Below are 13,121 nucleotides of genomic sequence, written 5' to 3'. Positions count from 1 at the left end.
AATCTATCTTGAAGTAGATTTACTACACTTTGTATAAGTTTATATGAGGATGGGACATATTTAAGATGGCAGTAAATGATTAGGTCATCAGCGTATTGAACATATTTGATGGGAGGCAAATTTCGTTGATGGCAAGAATGAATAAAGTTAAACTTAATGCAGATTCTAAAGGGACACCTTAATTTTGAGGAAGAGATCGAAAAAGTTTACCCTTGGCAAGGACTTTAAAGATTCTTTCAATTAGATATTTTTTTACAAATGAGAAAATATTACCATTTAAATTATAGTGGGAGTTTTTGTCAATGATTGCTTTTCTGGAGATTGAATAAAATGCCCCTTCAACGTTAAATATAGTTGCTACGACATCTTGTTGATTATAGATTGCTTAAGAAATGTGTGTTTGAAAAATAAAAAAGTTATCAATAGTAGACCGATTACGTCGGAAGCCGGATTGAGCGTCGGGAATAATATTATACTGTTTAACGAACCACGTGAGTATTTCATTGATCATTGTTTCAAGAAGTTTGCAGGTAATACAAGTAAGAGAAATCAGACGAAAGATATTGGAGTTATAGAGGGCTGGTCAGGTTTTTTAATTGGAATGATTATAGAATTGCGCCAAACATCTGGGAATTTTTGTGTGTTCTAGATAAGGTTATAAATTTCGAGAAGTTTGGAGAGAGATGTATTAGAGAGATTTTTTAAAAATATATAAGGGATATCATCGGGATCATCAGCAGATTTTGTAAATGAAAACAAGGTAAATTTTAGTTTATTTAGGGTAAACAAGCCGTTCATAAACTTGACATCGTGTGGAGTTGACGAGATGGTGGAGAAAGATTGAGCGCGTAAAGAACTGGGAGTAAAAGCTATATTACTGTCAGAAATGAATTGACTGTCAGAGATAACTGTGTTGTTGAAGAAGATGATAGGAGAAACAGTTAGGATATAGGAATGAAGGATGACTAAATTCATAGGATGAAGGTTAGTTTTATTGCCTTGGATTTGTGAAACAGTTTTTTTTATAAATGAGAGTGGAGTTATCATATCCACTGGTAACTTTAACATCCTAATATATAAAACTAAATAATGTAAACTAAATTGTAACATATAACTTTTATCGGGTTTTTACCCAGATATTTAGTGGCTCAAAAAATGTACACCTAGACACTGATGATGGAATATGGATTCCGAAAACAATTTGTCTTCATGACATAGCCCGTTTGGGTTTTTTAATTTATGTACCTTTTATAAAGGATTTTAACAAAATTTTTTTTTGTAATGATTTTTCTTTTATCTTAGTATAGATTAGGGCAAGATCTTTCATTAACGATTGTCAGCGGTATGTCAGTGGTAAATTTACTGGCTTCATTTAGAGGTTCGTTGGTGCCTAAGGAATTTTCGAGAAATTTTTCAAGATAATTCTAGAAAACCCTAATTTTTGTGTTTTTATAGGATTTGAGTGCAGCTTTTAGTTCGAAATAGTTTATAAGAGAGTTCGGATGATTGGTATCTTGTTGTGAAACTGAGGATGAATAATGAAAGGGCGAAGGAAAAAAAGAGTATATATATTTAGGTCCAGATTTGTTGCAAAACTTTTATTTTAAATTTTCTGCCAGAATCTTGGCTGTCTCTTAATTGTCAAGGATAACCTTTCGATTAAAAAAGAGATTGGATATTTTAAGGTTATTTTTTGTTAACAATTTTTTTTCCAAACTGGACTTGGGCTAGTATTTGATGTACATAAAGTTTTCTTACTTAATTAAATATCGTGTCTAAATTTGGCAAAAGATGAAGTAAAAATATACAGAGAGCAGAAAAAATTAATAAATGCGAGGGAAAGAGAGAAATTCTATTCATCATGTATGCTGTGATTAGATTTGACATCAGAAGATTTATCAGAGGATGCACTTATATATACTCTTGTAAGTCGGAGATAGGCTGTTCTTTTAACTTTTTTAAGATTCTAGTGATACGGTTTTTTAGTGATCTTTTCCTTGTACCTATGTAGAGCTGCAATAAGTCCTTTTGAATACCATCTATGTTGGAGGATTTTTAAGCTTCTTGTAGTGGGGTGATACATACAAAAGAGTTCTCAAGAAATGTAATAAGTTGCGTGGAATTGAGTGTAAAATTAGTCGGATTATCTTTGTAAATCATTTCTATAGCGGAAATATAATAAGGTTTCATCGAGTAATCCAATCAAAGATTAGATTTGGACATTTTTTGGCTGGTTTCGATGGCATTGAAAATGTCGAAGGAGGAAAAGAACTTAATAGAGCAAGAATACCGGATGAAGATAGATGGTAGGAGTGTCATGAGAACTGTCATTGAAGTGTCCCCTTTTTTGTCCTACTGCCAACATGGGCTTTGAATTAGTACGACGAGAGATGGATAAATCCATAATGGCAGCCAGGATCGGTATGCAGTTAACGGAGATGGACTCAATTTCCGAAGATAGAAATTCTTTTGATGAAGTTAAGGATTCAGGATTAAGGACTCCTTAGAGTCAGCTGAAAATGAAGAAGAGGGAGGAGCATTAGCTGCAATGAGTGTCTGATCTGGTCAACTGGAGACTTTGCAATCAGACTCCACGGTACGACCCGTAAGCTTACAAAGAAAACACTATAGTCTGTCAGAGAATAAAAATATTTTAAAGGATGTATTTTCATGGTTAATTAACAGAGAAGATTGCACTTCGAAGTTCACCTTGTCAGCTATTTCAAATGTTACCCTAGGAAAACTCATGATATATGCCTATTGATCATCTGATGTTCCGTATTTTTTAGGGACTGCTCGATTAGGAATGCGGGATGAAAGGAGATACATTTGAAATAAGGATTCTTTTGGTCGCAGAAAGAAGCCTGCAGATAAAGATGACGGTGGAATTAATTATGACGTTCGGTGTATTAGTTGATCAACAATGTCGGTAGAAGTGAGGAAAATGCAGATTCGATTATTCGAAATGCGAGAAGTAAAAGTAATATTTTTTGGATAAACTATTTCACCAATTTCTTTAATATATTTAAATAAAACAGTATTCAAAATGGAGTGCATGACAATAACTTGTTCCCTTTTAGAAAACGAAAGGGAAGGAGGTCTAGAGACTGCGTCAACGACATATGATTTTGGGTTGGAATTGAAGTTGTTTTGTGTAAATGTAAATATTTAATTGCTGTTCATGATGTGAAGTCCTGGTTACCCAGACCGTAACACAATACCTAAATGTGAGTACCTAATGGACCCTCTTCCAAACTGGAAAGAAAGAAAAAAAGGATCTCACCTATTTCTTGGGATTTTCACTGGTTTTCTTTAATTACACCAATATAGCCGCAATTAAATTCGACTATTGAAATATAAAACCAAATTTGATACTCGTTTTCTTATCACATTGTGATTAAAGAACTTCGCTTCGTATTGTTAACTCGTCGATGAATTACTTTATCTGTTTAACACTGTTTAAATCTTTAAAATCCGTGAGGAACTTTAAAAAGGGTGTTTAACCTTTGACAGTTATTTGACGTTTTTTGAATCGATTATTTGAAGCTTTATTTATAAACTTCAACATTTTATTAAAAAAAAAACAGTTTGAAAAAGTGCTTTTTAGCTTCTAAACATTTATACTACTTTTGATATTTTTCATGTCATACGGCTGTACGTAGGCTCAATGAAAAGCTGGTGTAAAAGCACTTTAAAAAAAAAACAGAAATTTCCATAACCAATAACAAGAAACAAGCTGAGAAATTGCAGCGGACAGATCTCCCTTGCATTTTTCTGTGGCGATATTTTACGAGTACCATTATTTTAATGTTTCAAAACTAATTTACTTCTTCACTGTGTATGCCATTTATAAATCGAATTATAAAATTTAGATATTATTTTACAATGTGTTCAATTTTCAGCTCTTAATGTTAATAAACAATGAAAATATTGGCAATTTCTTAAATAAGAAAAAAAATGCTATTTGATTTCCTCTGGGCCATAGAAGGTTTTGGTTTTTTTTAAATGTTTTTTTTTATTAGCTTTATATTGAGCCTACATACAAGTGTATGACATAAAAAAGTCAAAGTTATTAGAAATTTTTATATGCTAAAAATTTGTTATTCTTCAAACTGATTTTTAAAAACAAATTTAATATAATCTTGATGTTTTTTTTTTTAATAATTTAAAACGAAGCCATAAAAATCGATATCTATTTACAAAATAACCCTAGAGTGACTGTTTGGACAAGTACAGTTGTTTAAATAATCGGTCTCCTGGATAAACAAATTGAATAACTCATAAACTGTATGGTCGTTCTGTATGATATTTAGCACACTTTAAAAACTCATTAACTGCCATAATTTTTTTTTTTTTTTTTTTATTTAAACAAATATACCCGCATCAACCACTAAATAGTTATTACATATCGTTATGCAGAAAAGAAAGTTATTTATATTTATATTATTTATATTTATATTAACATTTATAAATTTTACTTTAAAAATAAGGGTTTTTAAATTATCTCGGTCAATTCTTTATGTATTTTAATTATAAAAATATCAATATTAGAGAACATTTTATGATCTATAACTTTTATTTTAACCATATATCTCTAACATGAATAAGAAACGTTTTATGCGCATAAACTTTTTTCACTTTTTACGATTGTTTAATAAAAAAGCAAAGCAAAATTAGCTGAAGTCTTCACATAATGGTCATCAGCTACCCCTCATATACCTTTTAGAGACTTTAAATACCTGTTTAAGATTTTTTCAGCTTTTTTAGAGTTGTAGATCATAAAAAGTTATGTAATTTTTGAGAGTATCCAAATTAAAATACATGAAACTATTAACCGAAATAGTTGCAAAAAAAACCTTATTTTTGCAGTTATTTATAAATTATAATAACTCTTTTTTGGGCAAGGACATGTAACATAGCTCCTTGAAATTATAGAAATTAATAAGTTATTAAAGTGCGCTAAATATCAATCAGAGCAAATAGTTTATAGGTTATTTAATCTGTTTATAAACATTTATAATAACGTTGATATCGTTTATGCCACAAATTTATTTAGAGGCTTATGAAAAACTGGTGAAAAACACACTTTCTAAAAAAAACAGAATCTTCTATGACCATTACTAGGCAAGAGAGCATTTTATATTTAAAACCAAAGAATTTTATTCTTAAAATCATACTTCCATTGTCTATTAACAGTAAGAGCTGAAAATTGAAGGGACCCTAAATGAAGATCTGAATTGTGCGTTCCAACTTAAATAATGGTATATGCGGTAAAGAAGTAAAAATTTATAACCCGTTAAAATGATGGTATTCGTAAAATTCCGCTTCGGAAAAGTAGAATGGAGAACCATTTGAGCTCGGTTTTTTTTTAGATTTGAACTTTTTCAAAATGAAGCGCGATTGCAGAATTTGCAATATCTTGGCTTCTGTGGCACGTAAAACATAATTTTTTTTTAAACTGGGATAGGTCAACAAAAAGTTGTTTACATAATCGCTTTCTACGATAAACAAATCCTTACTATTTTTATTAGTTACATTACATACCATTATGCAAAAACAAAGTTATTAAAATTTATAAATTTCTGCAAAATCAAGGGTTTTTTGCAACTATTTTGGTGACATCTTTATATATTTTAATTTAGAAACTCACAAATGGAAGAACTTTTTGTATCTACAATTTTTATTTTAACTATTTTTCTCTAACTGGATAAAAAACATTTATAGCCAAAATCACCTGTATGTCTTCACAGATTTATTATTAACTAACCCTCATATATCTTTTAGAACCTTCAAATATCTGTATAAAATTTTTACGTGAAACCAATAATTTTTTCCCAGATGGACCTTTGTATAAATTAGTTCTCCGATAAAGATGAACTTATTTCTACTTTTCAATACAATACCTAAAAATAGCTAAAGAAATACATATTTAAATATCTAATACTTTGTTTGTTTATTAACTTGATATTTATTCACTAATTTGTTTTTCCGAAGTTTATTATATCATAATTATAATACCAACGAAAACGTAAAATTCAAATTAATGCATCTCGAATATGACGCGTGCACCCTGGCGATAATAAAAAATGATGAATGAAAAAAAAATTAAACATTTTTTCAAGTTAATTACGTAACGGAAACGGTGTAAAATAAAAGAATATAAAAAAAGTTTCTATTTACTTACCAGAGTGTAATATCCATCTTTGACAAGCCGAAGGATTTTTGTCGGAAATCTGAACATTCTTAATCCATGAATATAGTATGGTGATAAACCACATTTGTAATAACAACAAATATTTCCGGCCATCTGTAAAAAACCATTTATTTATTATGGAAGTAACATTATTTTAATTTAAAATCACTTTTTTCAAATATTATCGAATGTATGTAGTATCCGGTAAAATTTATTTCTAAATACCTAATTTGTTTTCTCATACAATGTTTTTTTATGTTTTAAACACATATAATTAAAATGTTTTACTTACCTCGGACCAAATTTTTGTAATACACTTCCAAATAAAATATTTAAATTCTTTAAACTTATTTAGATATAGGAAGATTTAGAAGCCACAGTACGTTTATGTACAATTTTAGTTGACACGATATTTACTAGTTGATAGTAATAACTCTAAATGAATATCTCAAGTGATTCAAGGTCTGTTTTTTGTAACATTTGTAAGTAAACCTGTTGCTACTATGTTAGTGAAATATTGCAACGCTGGTGAATTTAATTCAGTGGATCAAAAATGGACGTTTAGTTTAGTCCTTAACTTTTTCACATAGCACCATCTAGTATAATGTATATCAAACAAACAATGGTATATTAAAATCTATTGAGACAGAAAGAGTGGTGACATCTAGTGACTGTCTCAATTAGAATCAAACAAATTTATACATTGCGTTGGCTAACTAGTCCTATTTAAACAATGATATTACGGAGCCTACTTGATAGGTACTATTACAACAAGATATGACAAGGATCTAGGGATCCCACCTTAAATTTTTACCTTTACCATGCGAGATGCGCTATGCACCATTACGCAGATGATTTTAAGATTTTGACATTTTTGTTTCTCCTAACCTAACCTATATCTTTTACCGATTAAAAAAGGAGATCAATGCTCATCATATTATCATCATCATCATCATCACTAGCTCGACAACACTTTCTGGGTCCTGGCTTGTTCTAGGATTTTCCGCCATTCTGTTCTGTTCCTTGCTTTGTTTTTCCAGTTGGTAATCTTAAGTGTTTTCAGATCTTGTTCCACTTGTTCCATGTATCTAAGTTTGGGTCTTCCCTTTGACCTTCTTCCTACTGGTGTTTGCCTCATAATATGTTTTGGTGTTTCAGTCTCCAACATTCGTTCAACATGGCCCATCCAGCGCAGACGTCCGATCTTTATGGATGTTATGATCTCGGGTTCATTGTATGCTGTGTACAGTTCAAAGTTATATCTTCTGCGCCATATGTCATTTTCCTTTACCCCCTTATATATGTGTCTAAGGATTTTTCGTTCAAATGTGCCTTATAGGTTTTCATCGCTTTTCGATAGTGTCCATGTCTTTGATCCATATACAAGGACCGGTTTTATCAGGGTCTTGTATATTTGGCATTTGGTTTTTCTTGTGATGTTGTTAGATCTCAGATGTTTAATTAGTCCATTATATGTTTTATTAGCGATATGTATTCTTCTCTTAACTTCTTCACTGACATTGTTATCTGCGGTAACTAGTGAACCTAGGTATGTAAAATTTTTCACGCTTTCGATGTTATAGTCTCCTATTGTCAGATTCTGTAGGTTTCTTTGGCCTGTCGATTTACTGGCCTTCATGTATTTGGTTTTTATTTTATTAATGTTTAGGCCACTGTTTTGTGCCGCTCTTTCGATCGCATTAAATGCTTCTATCATCTCTCTTTCGCTTCTGGCTATGATATCAACATTATCTGCAAATGCCAATATTTGTACACTTTTTGTTATTATTGTTCCTCTGGTGTTGACTTTTGACTCCCTAATTATTTTCTCTAATGTGATGTTGAATAGATTACAGGATAGGGCATCTCCCTGTCGTAGGCCCGTTCTCACATGAATTGTATCTGTTAATTCGTTTTGAATTCGAATTTTGCTTTGTACTTTAAGTGTTTCTTTTATGATATCAATGAGTTGAGTTGGAATATTAAACTCTTTCAGTGCATGAATCAGAAATTCTCGATGGATGCTATCATAGGTACTCTCAAAGTCAATGAAAAGATGATGTGTGTCTATATTAAATTCACTAGTCTTTTCCAAGATTTGCCTCAAGACGAAGATCTGATCTATTGTGGACTTCTGCCTGCGGAAACCACATTGATATCCCCAACTATTTGTTCCGCATATCGTTTCAATCGGTCATACACAATATTTGACAGTATTTTATATGCCACAGTCAGTAGCGTTATTGCCCGGTAGTTTTTACATTGAAGCTGATCTCCCTTTTTATGTAGTGGAATAATTACTCCGGTATTCCAGTCTTGTGGCAGTTGTTTATTATTCCATATGTTCACTATTAGTTCGTGTATCGCATTCAATAGGGAGTCTCCACCTTCCTTTATTAATTCTGCGCTAATATTGTCTAATCCAGGTGACTTGTTGTTTTTCAGTCTGGTAACTGCTTCTTGCATTTCAGCCACTGAAGGTGGGGTTGTTTCTCTGGTATCCGTTTGATCCAGTATTAATTCCATCATATAGTGGATCTTCGTGTTTTTCAAACTTCTCTTTGAAGAATTCTGTCCATCTTTGTAGTATTTCACTCTGTTGAGTTACTATATCTCCTTCTTTGCCTCTACACATCATTGTTCTTGGTTTAAATTCTTTTCTACTTTTGTTAAGTTTTTGGTAGAATTTTCTGGTTTCTGATGGTTTATTTAGTTCTTCCATTTCTTGGAGTTCTTTTTCTATGTGTTCTCTTTTCTTTCTGCGATGTATTTTCTTCTCTTCCCTCCTTAGCATTCTATATTCCTCCTCTGCCTTTCGTGTTCTATGTCGTTGTTGTAGTCGTTGATATGCATTATTTTTCCTCTTTGTTATGTTGCGACACTCATCATCGAACCACTGTCCTTCAGTTGATTTGAGCTTTTTTTGTATATTTTTTTTGCTCATCATATTATAACCAATAAAAATAACCTGGTCCATCCTTGGTCGTTTTCTTAGGTTGTTCAACATTTCTATAAATATTTTGAGAACGATTTCAAAACGTCAAACTTTGTTTAGTTAAAAAATGTGATTTTCATTACAACCAATAAATTGTGGCTTAATCCCATATAAACATAATATTTAAATTAAAAAAGAAAGTTTCATTGTAAAAGATTTTGCTATTTAGTAGTGGGAATAAATGTAAGGAAAGATACAAAAAAAAAACAGTAGAAGTACTCAATGTTTGTCAAAGAAAACAAGAAATAGGCTTTTTAAAAGAGGAAAGAAAGAATTTTGGAAATTAAGATAATATATTATGAATGATATGAAGGATAAAATTTGCTTTTAAATTAAGAATTAATTGTTTTTTTTTTATGAGATTTGCTAGTCATCATTTTAATCATAATTTCAATAAGACTACATAAATGAAAGATTATAATTGGTTAATTAAATATCTAGCTTAAATCTAGTTGTCAAATAAATTGTCAATTTATTATTTTTTTAAATCACAAACCAAAATTTTCAAATTATAATATGCGTAATGTAGCATCGCGCAGCTCGCATGGTAAAGGTAAAAATTTAAGGTGGGATCCCTAGATCCAAGTCAAGATATGCTCACTTGCCGTTCTAATTTTAGTCGACTTTGCGCATGACATAGCGAGACAAAGCCAGGAGACTTGTATGTATTATATTTTAACGATGCATCATATGGCAACGTTATTCCATTACTGTAATGAACAACTTCGAAACTTAAACTGTTAACGGTAAGTATACCTCGATTTGCGCTAAGAAGTCATAACTAGTTACTTTCTGTGAAAACGTGTTTTGAAAATTAATTAAAGAGTAATTTGTAAAATTAATTAAAGAAATATATGAATCTACGATTTGATTTTGTGTATTACAAACAAAATAAATTTTGCTACAAAACATAAATTAAATATAAAAGGCCGGCAAAATGTAAAGAATTTGACCATAAAGGAAAAGCGGGTCATATTTAAGACTTTATGAATATCATTTAGACATTTACTTTACAATCTTTGTGATTTTTCTTTTGTGGATATTGTAATTATCTTTAATATTTTGATTTAGAATTCGTATTTTAAAATACATTTTACATCTAAAAAAAAGTAATTTTACATCGTTGCTAACATTTACATATTTTGCAGCTTCTATTAAGTTTAAATATTTTAAGTATTACTTCAAGTTCTATTAAAATGGGCATTAGTATATATTATTATCTATAGAAACATTTATTATTATCTATAGAAACATTTGCTCTGCTGTTAAAGTGTGTCTAAAACCAAAATACTTACGTGTTTTTTAATAAATTTCTTTTTTCCACTCGTCTTTTGCGTCTATTTTCAGGCGATGTTTTAGCGCTTGGGGATTTTATTAAATGAACTGAATGTTTTCACCACAAAATGTATATAACAATATAATCTACAAAGTCTTTACTACGTCAATGAATAAATAAAAATATCATTCACTACGTTTTGAAATACACAGGATAGCAAACTCGGTTAACAGTCATATAATTATTAACATGAACACTTACGAGCATTTAACTTGCCGTCATTAAAATTGTCTCGGGCCTACATCACAAGAACATGCGCGTTGACTTATCTTGTTTTGTTATAGTATTATGACTTGATCCTATATGTTGGTCGAAGTCTACATAAAGCGCTACTTAGATAATAATATACACGCTGTATATTCTGTATATATGTAGGGTAAGGAACCATAAGTTATTTTAGATGGTATTACTGATGTGTTGTTTGTCAATCTCAATTGTCAAAAATTGTGGTTATTAGAAAATTGCGAAGGAAAAGGAGAACCGAAAATGAGTTTATTTAAAAGCCCTATGGAGTAGGAGTTCTCTAGTAGTATAGATCTCAGCTTTTTTAGTCCCTTGTCTCTAAAATCGATGTGTGACAGGTTAGTAACCCTAGGTTTTAAGGCCAAAACCAAATTTGTTTTCATCTTGGATGGATGTTGAGAATGAAAATTTATGAAAGGGTTACTAAAACATGGTTTACGATACCGCTCCGTTCTTAGCATGCCATCACTGCCAAGATGAATAGGCATGTCTAAAAAAGGAATAATACCATCTGCCCCTCTCTCAACCGTAAACTCTAGGTGTTTACATTGGGAGTTAAATGTGTTTAAAACATCAGATACTTTGTCTTCAGGGACCGATAAAATCAAATCATCTACATATCGTTTAATAAAAGGTATGTGAAATGGTATATTTTCTTTACATGTTGTTATAAGTTCATCCAAAACAAAGTTGTTAAAGATTTCATGAAATAAACTAAGTTTTACTATCATGACCAAAATTTTTAGAATTATTGTCCATTATTATATTTATATTTGTGTTGCTAATGTTGAGTGTCAAAGTTTATTTTAAATAATCTCAACGACTAGTAAGTTGCACTGACAAATTGTGATATTTTTTAAACATTTACACATTTTTTATATCTATATTACAGTGTCTTGAAAAAGGAATAAAACAATTCCAAAACCTTGACAAAAAGTCAAGGCAATCAAGTTTTTATATATATATAAAAAAATGTGCACTCGTAAGTGAATGGGATGTTTTCGGTCAATTTGGAGATAAAAAAGACAAGAGTTGTGCTACTTTATCTATTTATTAAAGACGTTTCGCCTATTGTTCAATAAGCATCATCAGTTCATCTAAAAGAGTGTTATTCGCGATACATCTAATATGAAAAAACAATTAAGTAAATGATCTTACCTTTAAAAGATCTGTAGCATTAAAATGTTATTATTGCAAAGAAACATCAAAAATTAATATACTAAATATATCATATTTATATATATATATATATATATATATATATATATATATATATATATATATATATATAGTAAACTCTTAAATATTGGGGAAATCTGCAAAAAAGACTCTAATGTGTATCAATTGTTTCGCCGAACGTTTTCGCCAAATAGAATTAATTTGGCTTCTTCAGGGCTGAAAGAGAATAAATTATAATTAGCTACCATATATTATCTATTAAAACATTATTGATCTTACCGTAACTTAGAATTGTAGAGTTAGAATATTAAAAAACTTTGCTAGTAACATAGTGGTGTTTTTTGTTACTATGTGCAAAAAAAGTTTTTTATAAGGATTGAAATGTATGGTAGCTTTGAACTTGACACGTAAAGGCTTACCCAAGGTTACCTAATCGAAAAACCAAATTATATATATATATATATATATATATATATATATATATATATATATATATATATATATATATATATATATATATATTACTGAAAAGCTTATTAAATTGTACAAACAGAACAATATCCCGGTTAAGATTGCTATCATTAATGCTAAGACTGTCAGGAACTTGTTTTCTAAAATTAAAACACCTCTTTCCTTTTTGGAACAAGTGAATGTAGTCTATCACATACCCTGTTCTGAATGTGATGCATGCTATATTGGTCAGACTGGCCGTTCCCTTAAAGGACGCCTTACTTCACATCGTAGTGACATTAAACTTTCTAAACATACTTGTGCCCTTGCAGAACATGCAATCAACACCAAACATACTGTGAATTTTGATGATGTTAGAATTCTCTGTAGAGAACGTAACCTTAATAAGAGACAATTTATGGAGATGTGCCATATTTTGAAACAACCTAATGCATTAAATAAGAGAACTGATATAAGCAACTTAAGCCAAATTTACCATGCACTAATACTACAAAATTGATTCTTCCGTATTCTACTTTTAATTATTGGTTTCTTCTTCAACTTCTTTTATTATATCATAACATTTATGTTGACATCTATAAAACTTTTCCTTCAATCTCACCAGCTGATTGTCATTTCTGACAGTCGAGCTTTCAAATACTTCATTTTCATGATATGATCATAACAGTCAAGAATCCTAGCCGTGCCGTTGTTAATATAACAAT

General features: G+C 30.4%; 1 protein-coding gene across 3 annotated transcripts in view; it reads left to right on the top strand.

The window, feature by feature from the left end:
* The window catches only part of LOC140445872 (testisin-like), a 169,969-nt gene that overhangs the window by 146,643 nt on the left and 10,205 nt on the right, over positions 1–13,121 (top strand). Inside the window, exon 8 of one of the 3 annotated variants that reach the window (XM_072538276.1) lies at positions 9,808–9,934. The exons of the other annotated variants lie outside the window; for them this stretch is intronic. Within the exon in view, the coding sequence (XP_072394377.1) occupies positions 9,808–9,932 (125 nt within the window). The 3' untranslated portion in view covers positions 9,933–9,934. The remainder of the gene's footprint in view (positions 1–9,807; positions 9,935–13,121) is intronic. 3 annotated transcript variants of the gene reach the window in all.

This window comes from Diabrotica undecimpunctata, chromosome 7 (assembly GCF_040954645.1).
Source record: "Diabrotica undecimpunctata isolate CICGRU chromosome 7, icDiaUnde3, whole genome shotgun sequence".
NCBI lineage: Eukaryota > Metazoa > Arthropoda > Insecta > Coleoptera > Chrysomelidae > Diabrotica > Diabrotica undecimpunctata.
The sequence above is the reverse complement of the archived record's forward strand: the minus strand, read 5'-3'. Positions and strand labels throughout refer to the sequence as shown.